The sequence below is a fragment of the Mustela lutreola genome, chromosome 3 (assembly GCF_030435805.1).
Source record: "Mustela lutreola isolate mMusLut2 chromosome 3, mMusLut2.pri, whole genome shotgun sequence".
NCBI lineage: Eukaryota > Metazoa > Chordata > Mammalia > Carnivora > Mustelidae > Mustela > Mustela lutreola.
This window is the reverse complement of record NC_081292.1, coordinates 154443239-154462530: the sequence shown is the minus strand read 5'-3', so window position 1 is coordinate 154462530 and position 19292 is coordinate 154443239. Positions and strand designations below refer to the sequence as shown.

The 19292-nt window shown below is 35.7% G+C and overlaps 1 protein-coding gene across 2 annotated transcripts in view; it reads right to left on the bottom strand.

The window, feature by feature from the left end:
- The window catches only part of LOC131827183 (CD302 antigen), a 133214-nt gene that overhangs the window by 101002 nt on the left and 12920 nt on the right, over window positions 1-19292 (bottom strand). For both annotated transcript variants that reach the window (XM_059167247.1, XM_059167249.1), the window contains exons 4-11: window positions 16967-17131; window positions 9499-9609; window positions 8224-8367; window positions 5630-5821; window positions 4384-4541; window positions 2665-2775; window positions 2022-2110; window positions 1703-1872 (exon numbers count right to left, since the gene is read on the bottom strand). In XM_059167247.1, coding sequence (XP_059023230.1) covers window positions 1703-1872; window positions 2022-2110; window positions 2665-2775; window positions 4384-4541; window positions 5630-5821; window positions 8224-8367; window positions 9499-9609; window positions 16967-17131 — 1140 coding nt within the window. The remainder of the gene's footprint in view (window positions 1-1702; window positions 1873-2021; window positions 2111-2664; window positions 2776-4383; window positions 4542-5629; window positions 5822-8223; window positions 8368-9498; window positions 9610-16966; window positions 17132-19292) is intronic.

The following is a 19292-nucleotide window of genomic DNA, read 5'->3' as shown; positions in this document are numbered from 1 at the left end:
TTCATATTACCTTAACAATTTTAAACAGTTTTTAAGGAACTTAGTAACCCTCAAAATGAAACTCTTTCACATTCAGATCAAAAGGAAAATGCGGTACAATAAAGAGAAGGAGGTGTATAGTAACACACATTTGTTTTCTACTTATTTTTTGGCTGCCAGAATTTTATTTATTCACAACATTAAGAGATAGCTTATATTATCAGATCCATTTTTCAGATGAAGAATAAGTGACTTGCTACCAGTGCCATGTTCCCTTTTATATTCTACCACACTGCCTGAAATGGGCAAGAGACAAGAACATAGGTTGGAAAGTAATAAGGACAACTTCTGTTCCACCAAACAGACATGGTCTCATGTCTCATACATGGACAGCAATTGGACCAAAGGACTGGGAGAAAAATGCTACGTTGCCCTGGTGGGGTATCTTATTTTCCCACTGTTCTGCCCCTACCCATGCCTTGTCCATGATGGACCATGCTGGCCGAAGCTGGGAGTAATTATGGTAAAGAGAGCTCAGTGATGGTGTTTCTGACTATAGGACTGAGAGAATAGTCATTGTGGCTACTTTCTGAGCTCCTCTCCAACCACTGAGGCTTTTCTATGAAGAAGATGACATTGACTCTAAGATATCTCAATGTCTATAAAAGAAATCCCATGTTTTGTATATTAGAACATTATAAACATTGTAATCATATATATATTTATAACATACATATAATTATAATCATATATAATTATAATTAATACATAATTTAAGGCAAGATTTAACTAGGATTATCACCTGTATCCTCCATCTTCCACAAGTAAAAAGATGACTTTGTTATCAATACCATTCACATTTATGGTGGTGACCATTTATTTCAAATTTTGTGGGCATTCTCTATTTCAAATATTATGTTTCGTTATGCACTCATATGGTCTAGTTACTGGGTTATAAAAAATGGTCTTCATGATCACATGGTACAGAAATAAGAAAATATAAATAATCCAAAGGAAGAAAAGTTGCATACTTTCTAACTCTAATGCAGTCTACCTCTGGTCTTATAGAAAGCCAAAATCCTTTACAAAGCACTGGACTGAAATCAGGGCATCTGGATTTTAGCGATTCAATAACCAGGTAACATTTGTTACCTTTCTGAGACTCGGTCTTTCAACTCTAAAATCAAAAGGGACCTCTGAAGTCTTTTTTGGTCCAAAATGTTCTAATTTGATGGCTAATTATGTTCAATGCTTTGAGCTGGTTGAAGAAAGATGAACTAACCTTCAGAATAAACCAAACCTACAATACCTACAATATTACCTCCTTAATTTTCACCCATTTGGAATAATAGAAATAAACACATTCAATTTTGAAAAGGTTAAGAAGCAGAGAGATGAAAACGTAAGGCACTTCAAGATGAAGCTTCTAGATTCTGTTTGAGACTTAGATGGAAAAGATTAAAAAAAAAAAAAAAACCTTCACATTGATGGTTCTAGCTTTGTGCCATTAGAGAGTGGTTTCTGAGAACTGAGTCTTTTAGCTCCTTTTTGGGGATTATTACCAAGGACTTCATAAGGAAGACATAGTCACTGCTTCCATTTATGGTTCCATAGACAGACTCTTATCCTGAAGATGATCATTTCCCTCACATTTCAAAGCTAAGTGAAGACCAAATCTGGGAGGTATACTGCATTTCACAAATCTTCATATTCCACTACTTACCTGGCTCAAGAAAATTCCAGTTGGAAAAGGTGACAGCTTGCTTTACTCCCCCAACACCTGTCCAGCTATACTCTCCATGTGAATCTATATCTCTCAGGCCAGTCCAGAAGTATTTTCCTGGAGATTTAGTATACTTTTTAATCATGTCATTCAGGTACTCTTGCTCAAATCTACAAAACAAGAGTTAAATTAGCAGGTGCTTTTATGGTGAATGAATTACTATGTATATTAAATATGCAACTTTTTCTTAGGAGACTTATTTAGTAAAGCTAACCCAGAGTTAAAAGCTCACAAGGTACATGTTTACTGATGGTCGTACCTGCTAGTTATAGTCAGATTGCAGTTGGTTCCAAAAGGGACTTCATCCTTATAAATCTTGTAACAGGTTTCTCCATGTCTTTTCCAGCCCTAAATCCAAGGAGATGTATCACACTGTTCAGACTTAATGTCCCCCCCAATAAGCAAGATTCTACTACACTGATAACAGCTCACATTTAGAGAAGTCAAAGGACATGGCCTGTACATTCATACACATGATGAAGGTGGGTTACAACTTCATAGATAACTCCAACAGGATTGTGAGCCTGTGTCAGACAGGAGTGTCTTATTTCTCCTTACCTCCAGGACCTAGCTGCTCATAAGACTATAATGTTGTTGGTTGAACTATTTTTGGAGAGGGAAAAGATAAATGGGGGAAGTAAAGACATCAGCATTAAGGATTATAATCACATAGATTTTTATAGAAATCATGAATAGGTAACTCTTTTTCCTATAATGTTTTTTCTTCTGTAAGAATGCTAATATGTAATGATTCACTGATCTCTGATTTGCTCTAATGTAAATGAACAGAAGGTAGTCATTACTTCTGTTTCCCAAGTCTGAATTGTTTCAGTCTTACCTATCATCCTTAATGAAGAAGGTGTAATACTGCTTAGAAAAATTTATGCAGGGACTTTACATACCTCATCTGGAGGACACATCTTGTCAGATGTCGTATCATTCATTTGTTCTCCCTTTTTCTTACATACATATTTAAGTTTCTCTTCACACGACTGGACTTTCCACTGACCTAGCTTTTTAAAAATAGAAAAAAAAATTTTCCACAGAGAAATTATTTGCCATATATTTAGAGTTGAACTCTGACTTATTTTAAATCAAGATAGCTTCTTCTCACAATACTGTGAGCAAGGGGCACGGGGAGGAGGAAGGGGAGAAAAGAGAAAATAAATGACTACATCTGGGAATACACTCCTAGAAAATACTACCCAACATGCCTGCAAGGTTGTGGCTCACTGTCTGTTATTTTAGCACCACCTCAAGATCATAGTGGAGATGAATTCCATTTTCTTATAAGAGTAACAATAAAACCATTAAAGGACATTAAGTCCAGGAGTTGAAGAAAGAACTCAGCCTACACACAGTTGACAGTGTTCAAGCCTTCTTCCACATGACAGGGCCAAAGTCTGCCCATTGATGAAAAACTTTTGGATATGTCAACCAACCATGCTATTTCAATCTCCTCATATATAACATAATCATGATAGTTAGAACAGCTACTCTCTAAGAATCCCAGAATCAAAAGTTCTTTCCACTCTACTTCAGCTTAGACTTCAAAGTTCTCTCTTTCAAATATGCTACTTAATATTAATTTTGCTTAAGTCACTCTGCTTTCTTCAAATTGAATTTCAACAAGTCAATTGTGATAAGGATCAATTTTGAACACTGGAATGCTATCTAGGTATGTTATCAGTGTAGTCTTGTCTATGGAATCTCATTTCTATCTTTGACCTCTACCAAAAACATCTTAAAAATCCTTTAAATAGAGCACCAAATGTGACAGCCCTCTAAATTCATCTTTGACACCTTTCTAGATATCTCTTTACCTTTGAAACACTACTAAATATGCATAACATTTGCTACTTCCACTTAAGTCTCTCTAAAAGTCTGGGGGGGACACAAGCCCCCTAAATAATTAGGAGTCCCTAGGAAAATGATACAAACAAAATATAAGGGTAAACATGTCTTTTCTCTCAACATACAGTCTATTTGGACTATTAACTAAAGCATGTTCAATAAATAGCTAAGCATTCCACATAAGAAAGATGTTCTCTGAAAAACATTAGACCTAATTTTAAATTAATTATTAATTAATTAATTTTAAAAGATTTTATTTTTTTAAGTAATTTCTATATCCAATGTGGGGCTCAAACTCACAACCTAGAGATCAAGAGTCACATGCTCCATTGACTAAGCCACCTAGGCACCCCTAGATCTAATTTTTAAATAAAAGTATTTTTTTACTTCTTAAAGTAAGATTAATATGAAAATCTGAACATGAATTCAGAAGATGGGATTTTCCCCTTAAGCTGTGGCTACATGTTAAATATATTGTTGGTCCAGAGAGAAAGCAGCTTATCAGAACCAATCTGGCACAAGAATTGAGTACTAATAGGATTTCCTTCATGTGTTTCAGACTAGAGCAGATACTCTCATACAGGAAGTGCACTGCTTATTTAGTTGTTTTATTTGCTTCCTTTTTTCTAGTAGCTTCCAGAAAGACATTCTACCGGGCTCATACGTTTTATTTTCTTTCCAGGCTTAAAAAAATATCCCAACCAAAGTCATTTTAACATCATTTGGTATATAGTAAGAATATAAATAAGCCATAGAAAGTTTCCTACCTTTCCTAAATAGGAAACACAGTTGGGAGTCTTATTGTAGGGAACATTTGGCTCATTCTTACTCCAATACGTTAGAGTAACTTCAGTACCATCAGACCACTGAAATAAACTTGGAACATTTTTGTTCTTAAGACCTATCCATATTTCCTCTTCGGCATCTAAAAGAAAAATATTTTATTTATTTGGTTTTACTCAATTACATATGTAATTCAATATGTACATTGTCACTGATTTTTGCATTCTGATAATGGGGTTTTAGGAGCCTCAATGGTATTTGTAATGAATCTATGAAAATCCTGATAATTTAGGCAGGCCAGGAGTCAAGGGCTTTTCAGGGCACTTATGCAGTCAAGAGTACATAATGGAACAGCCAAGTTGTGATCTGCAGGTTAGGTGTTCCTGATACCTGATTTAGATAAACTTTGCTTTATGGGGTATACAGGTTTCCTCTTGCCCAAAAGCTCTTTCTGTCACTTCACTTTTATGAAAGATATATGTACCTATTTTCCCTAAGTGAACAAAATCTGAGGTGGAGTTTTGCTTTTATGAAATGGTGTTTGCTTCTTTGTTTTATGCCATTTTGGTTTATCAAAGATTTCACAAGAGCAGTCTATCTTTGGACAACCGGGGAAAACTGCAATGGAATTCTACAAATTACAATCCTAGATACTCCAGTTAGAATAGGATGGATGTCCACCCTTGCCCCGGGATGATGCTGCTGCCTTCCCAGGGGAAACAATACCACGCCAACACAGAATAGGTGTCTATTGTTAGCTAGTACTATTAGTGAATCCTAGGAGGCGGATATGATACTCGCATCTAGTGTATTTTTGTTCTTCAGTCTTTAGCTTTTAAATAAATACAAAGTGAAATAATCATCACAAGCATCTGTAGCAACTTAAATAGGTTTTAGCTTATGAGATGAGGAAAATTATTCAATCACTGGCTATACTGTCAAATTGACAGCTACTAGCTATGTGTGGCTATTTGTAAATTAATTAAAATTAAATAAAAATAAAAGTCAGTTCCTCAGTTACATTTCATGTCCTCACAAGCCCCAAATGGCTGGTGGCTGCAGTACTGGACAGTGCAGATTATAGAACATTTCCATCATCACAGAAAATTCCATTGGACAGTGCAAATCTGTAAGGATCAAACTGTAAGCTTTCATTCCTACCAAGAATCTAAAAATAGGGGCACTTTAGAACATTTCAAACCTCTCAAATAGGATATTTTAAAAACTTACCCCCATTATGGAGTTTTGTGACAACCACCTCCACATCTGCTAAAGAATGAATGCTGATGAGATCGCCGTTCAAGGCTTTGCATTTTGTATGTGCCTTATCCCAGGAATCACTTTCATTTACCAGCAGATAGCAAAACCCATTATTTGACAGCCAGCCTGCATCACAGTGTGTGTCTGAATATGTCCAAACATCTGCAGGAAAAACAGCTATTTATATTCCAGTAAAGATACATCTATTTTGAATCAATAACATTGCAAATTCTTCCTTCTTAAATCATGAGATTTTGGAAAGCTGGGGAATGGGATGTCAAATAGCACAGGGACATGAATTTATATGGTGCTTCATTCTACATCATTAGATTGACTGCAGGGATACAGGTAGTTATATGACTGTAATGTGATACAAACATGCTACATGATTAGGCTCCAACTATTTGAGAAGGGGCTGCCTTTAGTCCTAATAGACAGGAGGATGGTGTCGGGTAAGCCACTTGTTAACAAATCTCTTCCTTGGTTTGGGACCTGTTAGGTTCCCTTCCAGTCTCTGACTTTGAGAGGTTATGAAGTCCAGCCTCGTTTCATGTATGGTCAGATCAGCAAGGGGATGTGGTTTCATGCCTACTGTTGCACATGGGGCAGAGATTTAAAGAGTAAGTAGAACATTTATAAACTCTATATAAAAGAGAAGACAGAGATGGAGGGAAAGAGCACAGGACCTCTCTGGACCTCTCCTTTCCTTCCCACTACTAGATCTACATCCTTAGGCAATTAGTGATTCTTTGTTTTCACCACATTAAAACTTACTCAAATGATGGTCAAGAAAGACTGGAGAAAAAGACAGGTATAATACCATAGAAAATACTTATGTCCTTCTTAATAGAATTAGAAATTAAGTCAATTACTCAGACTTCATGGATTCTGGACTGTTTGGAATACCTGATGTATAAAATACAGCATCTTAAAAATGTGAACAGTTTGTTCTTCACTTAAAGATAAAATTCAGGTCTGATTAGCTTCTCACACTTGCAAGGTGACTCAGTTTCACATTTCTGAAATAGCACTTGCTATTATTATTATTTTATTTTATAATTATGATAAAGGAACAGAGGAATAAAACACCCATAACTGAACTTAGGACATTTTCCTATTCTAGTTTTTGTCTCTATGAATACATATTTTTACAAGATTAAAATGATAAGTAGGCATATCATTTTGTTCTGCTCTTGTATCTGCCTGCCAGCACAGTTATTTTAATAAATGCATATTATTCAATCATGTGGAAACATTATATTTACTTAATAATTGCTACTACAGCATATTTATTTGATCTATCATCAATCACCCAGGTTTATTTTCATCTGTGCTATCTTTTCTATTGTGCTTTTTGTTGTGTGGACTAAATTTGGTTTGAATCAACTTGGCAGATGAGTGTTCATTTTCCCCTATTATTTTAATAAAACATCTCCTAACAATCCTCATTCTATATATTTATTTTTTAGTCTTAAAAAAATAGCTTTATGCTACCATGTGGATAAGAAATTTTATTCCCTTCCCCCAACATTCTTTTTTTTCTTTTTGAAGATTTTATTTATTTATTTGACAGAGATCACAAGTAGTTACAGAGGCAGGCAGAGAAAGAGGAGGAAGCAGGCTCCCTGCCAAGCAGAGAGCCCGATTCGGGGCTCGAGCCCAGGACCCTGGGATCATGACCTGAGCCAAAGGCAGAGGCTTTAACCCACACTAAGCCACCCAGGCGCCCCCCCCAACATTCTTTAAACAAGACATTTTAAGCCCCCCTTTTCCCCTTCCAGTTTTGAGTACCAGTTTTTCTTATTCAGGAGGATTTAATCAAATACCAGGTATGTGGTGAGGCTTGTGCCAGACAGAGCACTCCTCTTATCCTTTCAAAAGCTTCTGAAGTTTCCTTATACCTCAGAAACTTCAACTGTTTGGTGTTTCTCTTATCCCTGAAATCCCTTGGGGTAAAAAAACCTTCCTTGTACATGTTTTTGTCCTTCTGCACCTTCCCTTTTCTACCTGATTTATCAACACAACAACCTAAAGGAGCAGCCTGGCAAAGAAGGACAGAACGGAGATGGGCATCATTGAGAAGGAGCTAGAAACCCTAGAAGAGTTCCCCCCCCATCCATCGTTTTTTACTTCTCAGATGCAGGTCATACATAAGAGCTGAGTATGCATCAGCATCTCCAGGAAGGCTCCTTATTAACACAGGTTGTTGGGGCCCACAGAGTTTTTGATTCAGTAAATCTGAGGTGGGTTCTAAGAATGTGTTTTGAACAGGTGCAGGTGATACTGATACTCTTGCACACTCTGAGCACCATTGCTCTAAAGAAAAAAGAGCCATCTGTGGATAGAAATGTATTTCTTACCTAGAATACCTCTGCCTTCTTATGGGGCTTTACCAAACCAAAGCTTTAGGCATATAGAGTTAATAATATCCAGCTACAAGTCTAAATGAAGTAGTTTTTGGCACTGGCATTGGAAAGGTAGAATTAGATATCTGAAATGGATTTACTCAACTTCACAAAACTGTAATTTTAAGGCCAGCTTGCACAAGGAAGTGAAAAAGATACCTGTTATCTCCACTGTGTTATTTAATCGTTTCTTGCAGACATACGGCAATTGAGCTTCACAGGAAAAACTCTGCCATAGACCAGACATGGCATCCATCCTTGCACAGCTTGATCCGCCTATCATCATAGGTGCGCTAGGCATATCTTAAATGGGAGAATTTTCAAAGAGTTTGAAGGAGAAGGTTAGGCCCAGAGTGGTGGTTAGAAAAAATAACTTGTATTCCTAATTTTCTGCATTTATTGGAACTCATAAAATAGTTAAACTTTCTACTAAATTGAGATGTATAAGCCTCAATGGACACCCATGTGTTTAAATATGTCTTCCTTTTAAAATACAGGATATAGGGCAAAATACTATGATATGGTATAGTTAATTGAAAAAACAAAACCAAAAATCAAAAACAAACATCTGCTCCCAATCAACTTTCATATCATATTCTGTGGACAATAGCTCCTAATCTGTTATTCTATATAATAAATATACTATATTATGGTTCTATAATGCCCTTAAGACCTTGAATTAAAGGTTAAATCATCTTTAAAGATTTTATTCACTGAGATAACAGAGAATTTATTCACTAATAATGAAATTTCATTAAACTGAAATGACCTCTTGGTATTTTATTGCACTTAGCCCATTTTTCTTATATGTGTACAGGATATTTTGTACTGAAGCTAGTGTTAACTCTTAGGTTCTACCTTTGTCAGAAGCCTAAGATTTTATTTTTTTTAAAAGGTATCTAAACTTCTTTTGGGGAGAAAACTCTTTTGGCTAAGTAGGATTTTGTTTGTTTTATTCATTATAAAATTTTCCTTAAGGTATTTATTTGTGTAATAAAATACAACCATTATGTTGTTAGGACTTGAGCACTACTGTGGGAAACCCCAAGAGTTTTAAAATGAGAGCATACTTCTGAATGGAGTTAAGCTGCAGATAAAACAACATGGGTTAGTCATAGACATGTCAAGTCACCAATAGGACACAGAAAAGCTTCTAGGCCATATGATGGGGCTTATTCTGCTATTACTTAAAAATGTAGGGTTGCCGTAAGGGTTAGAGACAAATGCTCAGTTATCTGTGATATGGTTCAACTTGGCTATAATGGTATCATAATAAAGAAGGAATTAGGGAAAAAAATTCTTTTGAGAAATAACCACAATAACAGTTGCCAAGATTTGAAATTTTTATAAGCTGTCAGAGAGTGGGATGATTTTGTTTATTTACTTTTTTGAAGTTTTGCTCTGGGCATAGTAGGTAGAAGAGAGAGCAGTTACCTGGGTCCCAGTTGAGAAAGTTTAATGGCTTATGGTCTGACCATTCCCAGCCTCTAGCAGAGTATAGTTGATTTAAGCCAATCCAGAAAATTCTTGGAATGCCTTCTTTTTCTGTAAGAATAACATAATTTTAACAAGCGACAAAATTACCTAAGTTATTATCTAAGTCAGACTTAAGTTTCTACTAATACCAAAAATATTTAAAGGCCTTGATGGTAAGGCAGGAGTCCTTGTAGGAGGCTGTCTCTCCAACAAAGGTTAACTAAAGGCTGGTAAGTTAATTCATTTCTGCTTTCTTACTAGCTTGTCCCTTTCTTCTAAGGCAAGAACAGAATCTTCTCAGAATAGCTGTTTCACTATTTTCAACCTTTTTTACTGATACAGATGAAAACAGTTTCCATTATATATCTAGATTTGAAGAACTAATTGTATTCCAGACTGACAGTTTAAATTCATTAAGCACATATTATTTAACTGGTACTAGGGCAAAAAAAAAAAAAAAAAAGACAAAGTCCCTGCCCCCATGATTATTTCAATTTAGTGAACAAAACAGATGTGAATCCCCTAAACAGTAAAGTGTTACCCATACTGCTTCAGAAATATGTACAGGAGCTGTTTGGTAGGCAATGGAATATATAGCTTTAGAGTCCAAAGGAGATCTTTAGGATGGAGTCACAGAACAAGACACACACACACACAAACACTACAGGGGAGATGTGTCATTCAAATTCATTATTTGGCAACCAGAAGCCATCAGCAAAAAAAGTGAGAGAAAGATAGAGAAGCAGAGATAATTTAAATAGGTTAGTTGTGGATAAATGACACTCAGTATACATATGCCCACAAGCAATGGATGCAATTATGCTTGCATGGGCCCATGTATTGGTAAACTGGATGAAAAGATTATAAGGATTTTCATACCAGTATCAAGAAAGTCAACAAAATTATACAAGAGCCTGGTTAAGTCTTCATCAACAACGTGATAAGAGAACTTGAAGATTCTGAGGGCCAGGTAGAACAGATAGAACAACTGATGAAATGGTCTACAGAAGACAAGGACGTTGCTGACAAATAGGAAGAGCTAACAGGCTGGAATCTATCTCTCCCTAAATATAAAATATATTTATAATTATAATAATAATAAATTATAAATTATAATTTATAATTATAATATTTATAAAATATTAATATTTAAGATAACCTTTATATAAATTATAAAATATAATTTATAGGATTTTCAAATAATTATATTTATATTAATATGTTTTATATAATTTATGTGTACACTATTTACATAAAAATTCTTAAAATAAGGATATGTTTTCTATATGTAATTCATACAAATATATCTAATATATATCATTTTGTTCCTTTATATATATCAGATATATCTATGTGATTTGCATATAGAAAACCATATCCATACTCTAAGGACTTTTTGAGGTTAATTTTGACTACATAAATGCCTGAGCAGGTGACTCCACTAGAACTGACACCCAAGGAGTGAAAAAGCCCCTCTGTGTAGAGCAGAAATAGAATCAGCAAAGATGGAAGGGGCCAAGAACAATACCCAGAGACCAATGTTAAAGGGATGGGCAGGAGACTGGAAAAGGGTGGTAGGGACAGGCCCAATTACCACTTCACTGAGGAACAGATGTGAATGTAGGAATGAAAGATACACAGTGTTTTCCAAGAGCTTGTGTGTGAAAGAAAGAGGCAGATATTCAGTATCTAGAAGAGGGATATAGCTACATCTTTATCTATACCTATATATCTACATCCATCCATCTATATTTTTTAATGGTAGAAATTTCAGTAAGTTTATGGGCTGTTGGGGAAGAGTCAGTAGAGTGAGAGTCAATGAAAATATTAGAGAGAGAAGAAATAGCTGGTGTGGATGTAAAGAGCTTTGGGGAAGGAGTTAACCTTGAGCAAACTGGAGAGATGACAGATACAGATAAATTTTTAAGTATGAGGAAGGGAAACTAAGGGTTTGCTTCACTTTGCTCAAGAAAATAGATGGTAGGGATACTCTATGAGGAAGGAAAAGGTGGGTATTTGGGTTAATGGTTTGAGGAGACTGCTGAAGGAAACTTTGAATTCTCCTTTTCTTTCACCTTGTTAGCAGAAGCGCTGGCATACAAATTGAGGATTTAATCCAATGTAAATTTCTCATTAGTAAAAGTAATTGATCCTCCAGCCTTCCTAAAGAAGTTCTATAAACTGTGACATATTTATGGCATTCCAGACTCAACCATACAGGACATTCAGAATTCCCTTTATTAATTTTTAACTACGGATACTATGGAGGACCAAACTGTCCCACCCATCATCCCAAGTTCAATAACCTCCCTTCCATGAAGACTTTTCAGATATCCCCAGCAGGACATCTGAATAATCCTATCACTTACCTGAACATGGTAAATACACATTTATGAAGAAGCACAATGAACTTTGGAAGCTGTTAGGTTTCTAACTTGTTTCATTACACTGTTCTATTTGTGAGCCATACTGATCACTTATTCTTCAATAGAATCATAGGAATATAAAACAAGAATGTTCTTTATGTATTTTATGCAAGGTTAATGTGAATGGGAAATGGAGTCTAAAAATCCAGGTTGGTCAAATACGAAAGGCAGGGATTTCTTTTTGGCATGGACAATCTGAAACTAGACTTTTTTTCTACATACAATCAAAGCAAGAAACTGACCAGTTTGAGGCTTTGCTTACTTCCATTTTGCCATCAAGAAACAGATGATTGCTAGTATAAATTCCCATACCTTATCAAGTCAAATAGATGAGTTCACTGAAGTAGAATATTTGCCACTGTCCTTAAAACCTGTTCAGACCAGACCCTCTGTTTCTATTCTCCCCACAAGGGAGACTACAGGCCTGACAATGATCATGCTTCTGGAATGAGACAGAGGAGAACTTCTAGCCAGTAGGGTCCCTGATTTATAATTAACTTAGCCTTAGGGCACCTGCAGAAGCCACTCAAAGTGAATAACCCCTCAGGCTGGAGGAAAATGAGGAAGAATGGAAATGTGCTATTCCTATTCTGGGGACTGTTGAGTCCTCTTTTGTAGCTCTGGGATGAATCTGTGGTTAGAGGTTTCCTGGGAAGGCCAGAGCCATGGAAAATCTAACTTCCAAAAAAAAAAAAAAAAAAAAACCAACAAAACAAAAAACCAGTGACTATAAGAAAACCAAATCCCTCATTTCCAAAGCCCCTGTATTAGTAAAACAAAATAAAAACAAAACTAAGTGCAGAGCAGGCAGAAAGAAAAAAGAAAGGTCTTTTAGATTGCATGGGGACTTATTTTCAATGGACAGTGTCTGCCTTTTTTTCTAGCCGTAGATTCCCTAGCCCCATCCAACCACTAGCTACCAAACCAGAGTCATTTGGGAATACATTCTCCATTTTGCTCTGCATATGTACAACTCTCATTTCCCCAAGTAGATCAAGCACCTGGATCACAAAATCTCTGTCTGATTCACTTTTTTGTTCTCATTCTCCTATCCCAATGCTTACCCATAGCAGTTTTCAGTGAGGAGGGAAACTTTTAAGAAATTGTCAAGATTTGGATACTCTGAGTTTCACATGTTAAAGTACAGCTTGGGTCTTGGAAAACCAGCAATTTTAATTAGGTTATAATAATTACGATATGCTTAAACAGCAGTCACAGTGAAAGGAGCCAAGAACATTAGAAAGGGTGTATCTCTAAAATTATTGATATACATAAAATGTAGGGAGTGTCTGGTCTGGGACAGCAGTATCATTTAATGTATTATCTCACTTTTATGAGTCATTAAAGAAAAACGATACATAAAAAAATCACAAAACATTCATTTCTCCAAATGCATCATTAGATTGTTAGGGTTTTGATAGTCACACTTGGACACTTTTATTCTTCACTGAAAACATCAGTTTTCAAATGTCAATATTCCAGGAGGCTTAAATTCATTGGCACTTTTCACTTTCAACAATATTTTTTTGTAAGGTTCAAGGAGTTCTAGAAAAGAATTCCACTGACAACCACTAGCCCCTTAGGAATGGATAGATTTCCATTCCAGAGGTCTGATTATTCAAGTACCAAACAACATAGGAAAAGGGGAAAGCTCTAAGTAAGAAAGGAGGACTGAAAAAAGGACTAGCTAGAAAGCATGACAAAAGACTAGTGGACTTTTAATGATGAAAAGAAAAAAAAGAAAACTATGTAAGAGCAGAAAGTATATAGTAAAAATGTAAGGGCTCTGGAATCATATATGTTGGTATTTCAATGCCAATTCCGGTACTTCTCGCTGTGTGATGTTGGATACTTTATTTTTAAGCACCAATTTCCCATCAGTAAATGGGAAATACTTGTCTTATGACATTGTAATGATCATTAAATTATTTAATTTATCTGGAGATATTAGGGTTTTGCTATTAGTTTGAATTTACCGAATATTTATAATTATTACAAAACAGTGTGATAGGATTTATCGGAAATTGTCAGTAGATACTTGTTTTATACATAGCAATAATACTTAAAATTTTATGCAAAAGGAAAAAAAAAAAACCATGAGACCCACCTCTTCCTGTAAAGAACTTACTAGTCTTATAAAAAGGAAATACAGATACATGCCTCATACAATTTGTTTTCAAGTCTCACTGATTATATTCAAAATTTGGCTCTGCTAATTACTTGTGGGTGACCTTGAACAAGGTACATTTTCTCTCTGATCCTGACATTCCTCATCTGTCAAGTGAGCATTGCAATCAAAATACCTGTATCTTGTAGTGCTGTTATATGGTATTAAATAAGACAATGTATGAAAAGCATTTAGGACTCAATGTGAAGCATCATTGTCATATATTATGGTTATTTTGTCATTCAAATCATCAAAGACTCAATAACTTGGGTTTCTTGATTTTTTTTTAAAAAAGATTTATTTATTTTAGAGAGAGAAAGCAAGAGTGGGGGGAAGGGCAGAAGGAGGGGGATAGAGGCAGACATCTCACTGAGGATGGAGCCTGATGCAGGGGTTGATCCCACAACCCTGAAAGCATGACCTGAGTCAAAATTAAGAGAGAGAGTCAATTATCATATGGTTTCACTTATTTGTGGAGCATAACAAATATCATGGAGGACAAGGAGTGTTAACGAGGAGAAGGGAGTTGGGGTAAATTGGAAGGGGAGGTGAATCATGAGAGACTATGGACTCTGAAAAACAATCTGAGGGGTTTGAAGTGGCGGGGGGGGTGGGAGGTAGGGGTACCAGGTAGTGGGTATTATAGAGGGCACGGATTGCATGGAGCACTGGGTGTAGTGCAAAAATAATGAATACTGTTTTTTCTGAAAATAAATAAATTAAAAAAAAGAATAATTATAATAATAACAACAACAACAACAAAAGAGTTGGTCAGTCAACCAACTGAGCCACCTAGGTACCCTGGGTTTCTTGATTTTTAAAAAGAAAATAAAACCTTTCTGTTTATAAACTTCCTAGTAAAAAATGTGCAATACTCTGATGGAAAAAGATATATAATTTTACTGAATTTGTAAAAGATGTCACAAATAAGTAGTAGAAAGGCATACCATTTTCATGGATGAGAAGACTTAATAATATAGTGATAGCAGTGCCTCTTTAATTAATCTAAAATTCAGTGCAATTCCAAAGTCTCAACAAAGTTTTTCACTGAGATTAATAAGGTGATCCTTAAATTCATAGAAGAGAATAAGTGGTTAAAAAAAGCCAAAGCAATTCAAGAAAAAATATAAGAGGACTTGCTCATCCATATTTTCCATACAGCTGGCATAATTAAAACAGTATGGAATAGACACACAGATAGAAAATTAGACCAAAGGAATAGGATGGAGAGCCTAGAAATAATCCACATGTAATAGGGGAGTTTATATTTATTAGAGGTGGCATAACAAATCTGAGGGAAAAATATGAAATAAATAGTATTTGGAAGAAAAATGAGAGAATATATTTATCATATTAAGGCTAAGAAAGAATTTGCTAAATAATATAAATAAGCACAAAACATTAAGGAAAAGATTGACCAAATTAAAACTAATGTATTTTTAAATAATAAGAAGCAACAAATGTAAAAAGACCAAAGACTAGGAAAAGATTTTTGTAATCCCACAAGATTAGATAAGTACATATAAAGAATTAAACAGATCAATAAGAAAAATTCAAACAACTCAATAGAAAACAGGCAAAGGATATCAACTTTATATCTGATTATAAGATATAAAGATTATAAACTGAAAACCTGAATGCCTAATGAACATGAGATACAAAACCACACGAATTATCAGGAAGATATAAAAGAAAATTAAATACCATTTCACATTCATCACTTTGGCCAACTAAGTCTGATAACATCAGGCTAGCAGAAGTGTAAATGAAGGCAGCCCTTTGGAAAACAATTTGGAATTTTTGGTTAGTGGTGAAGAGATGTGCACCCCATGACTCAGCAATTCCTACTCTAGAGAAACTGTCCTACATGCCTGCCCCAAGATGCACACATGAGGATGTTCCTTGCAATAGCAAAAGCTGAAAATAATCTGTTTCTCAATAGGGGAATGGATAAGTTGTGATTTATTCATACAATGCAATACTTTACAGCAGCAGTTGACAATGGATTAACTTACAAAAGGGCACATAAGTATTTATATCATATAAAAACAGAACAACACTATAATGAAAACATATATAGTATTTATACATACATATGTTATAAAAGTACTCAAAGAATGGTAATTTTGAGAGATGACATGGGGCTTTAACTCCATTAACATTTTCTTTAAAGGGAGGGAAGCAGGGAAGGACGGAGGGGATCAATCATATAAAGAAATATGACAAAATGTTAGTGTATAAAGAGTGTATAACATCAGGGTGGTGGTTACACAGGTCTCTTTCAGGTCTTTTCGTATTTCTGTATATATGTTTTCATAATTAAAAATTTAAGAATTCCCACCATCACCACACACACAAATAAAATAAAACAAAATCCCATCCACTCAATGGGTCCACTGATTAAATCCACTTTAAGATTTCTTTGTCTTCTCCTTGCCCCTGAGGGTCAACACAAGGACCTTTCCCTGAGGCCATGTACTGTTACTCAGCCACCTTCTTCAGCTTCCTTGATTTCTCTACTCTTCGATGTTCAAGGAGTTTAATGTTCACCTTTTTAAAAATTTCGTCAATTAGGCTTAGGGCAGCAGTTGAACCTCACTACCTCACTCCATTTTCTGAACATTACCCTCTTTTCAGTCTCCAATATGAAATGCATTTTCAATGGATAGAATAGGATTATATTCATACCATTCTGCCTGTAGGTTTCAGTGCTGACATTTAAGAGAAGAAAGAAAAATATATACAGGAAACAACATACCTGGATATGAAAACAGAGGTAGACAGATGGCATCTGTATAATCCCAGCAATTTGCTTTAGCACATGTAAACCTACCTTTAAGATAAGTTAATTCAGCAGCACTGCTGATGCTCAGTAAGTCAGCTCCTTGATTATGACACGAAACATAAGCTTCCTTCCAAGAAAGAGCTGCCTGAGTGTTATATTGGTAGCAACTTCCAATCTGCTCATTCTTTTCCCAATTATCTTCACAGCCGTTTTCTGTTGATAGAAAGATATGTTAGTGATCATAAAGTAAGGATATAATGTTTTATATTACTAGCAATGTTTACTAATACTGACACTCAATTTCCATACTCTTAGGATACACTAAAATTGAAGCTCATTGTTTGACTAGGCCATATTTTGATTCTTTGGTTACACAAAGAAATTGAAGTCATGAGAACTAAATGACTTTGGCTGATTAAAGCTTCCACTTTCTTATCCTCTACTCTACCTTTATTCCCTATCAATTACCATGCCATATTTTAGCCCATGCCTGCCCTCTGCTGAAATGTAGGAGTCTTCAAATGTATTCACATTGTCAACTCCTAAGCTGATGGAAAACAAGCTTACTTGGAAAAAAACAAAACAAAACAAAACAAAAAACAAGCTTACTTGAAGATGGTGGCAGACTGCAGAGGGGTTTGCCTACAGCCTGCAGTGAAACTACTGTGTGTATGTGGGTGCATGTGTGTGTGTGTGTGTGTGTGTGTGCAGACATGCTGCTTAAACACCCAACAGTGATTGCCTTATTTGAAAAACTCAGCCCAAATTTCTCTTAATGTTTTAAGAGATGATTTAATATATAACACATAATTAATATTATATGATCAATATTGCAGATTAGTCTATGTTGACATATGTGTGCATATATATGTATATGGACATACATGTTTATTGCATAAGGTGCATATTATTTTCTTTGACAAATATATAAAAAGCATGTATAATTTCAAAGACCCTTCAAATTATTTCTTAGATGAGATACATAGGTCTTGACACAACTGATTCAAAAATATACTTAGAGACTCCTGTGGAAGAGGAAATGCAATATACACTGTAGCAAGTGTGTCCCAGGTTCCACTCAGGGACTTTTCCAAAGGGCCTACCATAACCAGTCACACATCACATGTTAGACTCATGGCCTTTCAAGCTGGAAGGGACCGCTGAGATCCTCTTGTCTAATGCTTTCATTTCACAGATGGAAACAAAGATCTAGAGGAGTTTGTGGCAAAGCTCTCATCAGAGCACTGGTCTCTAAATCTGGTCTTGTTGATCTCCTGAATGTCATACACTGCTTCTTCAGCCACTTTTGAATGGCCTAAATAGCAGCAGAGGTGGATGTGACTTTGGTGAAAACAAAATACATAGATTTGCTAGTATATTGCCTAAAGTTTCCTTATTACCACTGGGGTCTTATGCCTGTAAATCCAGAAGCTTCCAGTGGGATAGCAGTATGTTTGCTATAAAATATAATGTATATGGTTTAGCAATCCTTGGCTTTGAGAAACTCAGTCTTGCTTTTTCCCTAAAAATAACTCAGAGGTCTATGAATACTGCCATTCTTACCCCTACCACTCCCAAAGGAAGCTAAAGACACTGAGACCAATGACGTCAAGGAAGCAAGGTAGAGTGGAATGAGTACACCATGGAATGAGGGTCAGGAATCCTGGAATCTCCATCAAACTCCATACTAATGTGGTCTGACCCTGACAAGCCATGTCATCAATTTGCATCTGCTTCCCCTCACCTGAGCAATGAGGGTTTGCAACTGGATAACCTCCAAGCTCTATTTCACATCTAAAATTTTGGATCCAGACTATAGTGAGGTTTAAATGAAATCAGTGCCTTGTTGACCAAACTCTGCCTGATACTAATTGTAGCTAAAGCAAATACTGGCTTTTATCTTTTGGTGGGTTCTGGGTATTGAAAAGCCTGTGCCTCTACCTAGAACAGTAATTCTCAAAGTGTGGTCCCCAGACCAGCATCATCAGCATCACCTGGGAACTCAATGAACTACAAATTCTTGGGGGCTCACTCCAAATCTACTAAATTATAATTTCTGGAGGTGGGCCCCCAGAAATCTCTGTTCTAACAGACTTTCTAAGTGATTCTGCTACAGAACCATTGGCTCAGGATAATGAAAATATGTCTCAGTTATACACCAGATCATGATGCAACTGCTACTTTGGTCTCTTTTTCTAAAGAACAGTGAAATCTTTATCACACATGAGTAGTTTGCTTCTAGTAAGAAGCAATTAGAAAAAATGCTCTGCCCAACATAAAGAAATGGCAGGAGAACAGTGTCACCAATTTTGAGAAGACCAGGGATATAGGTCTCTTTGGTCCTTCTTCACTTCAAGCCATAAATATACTCAAG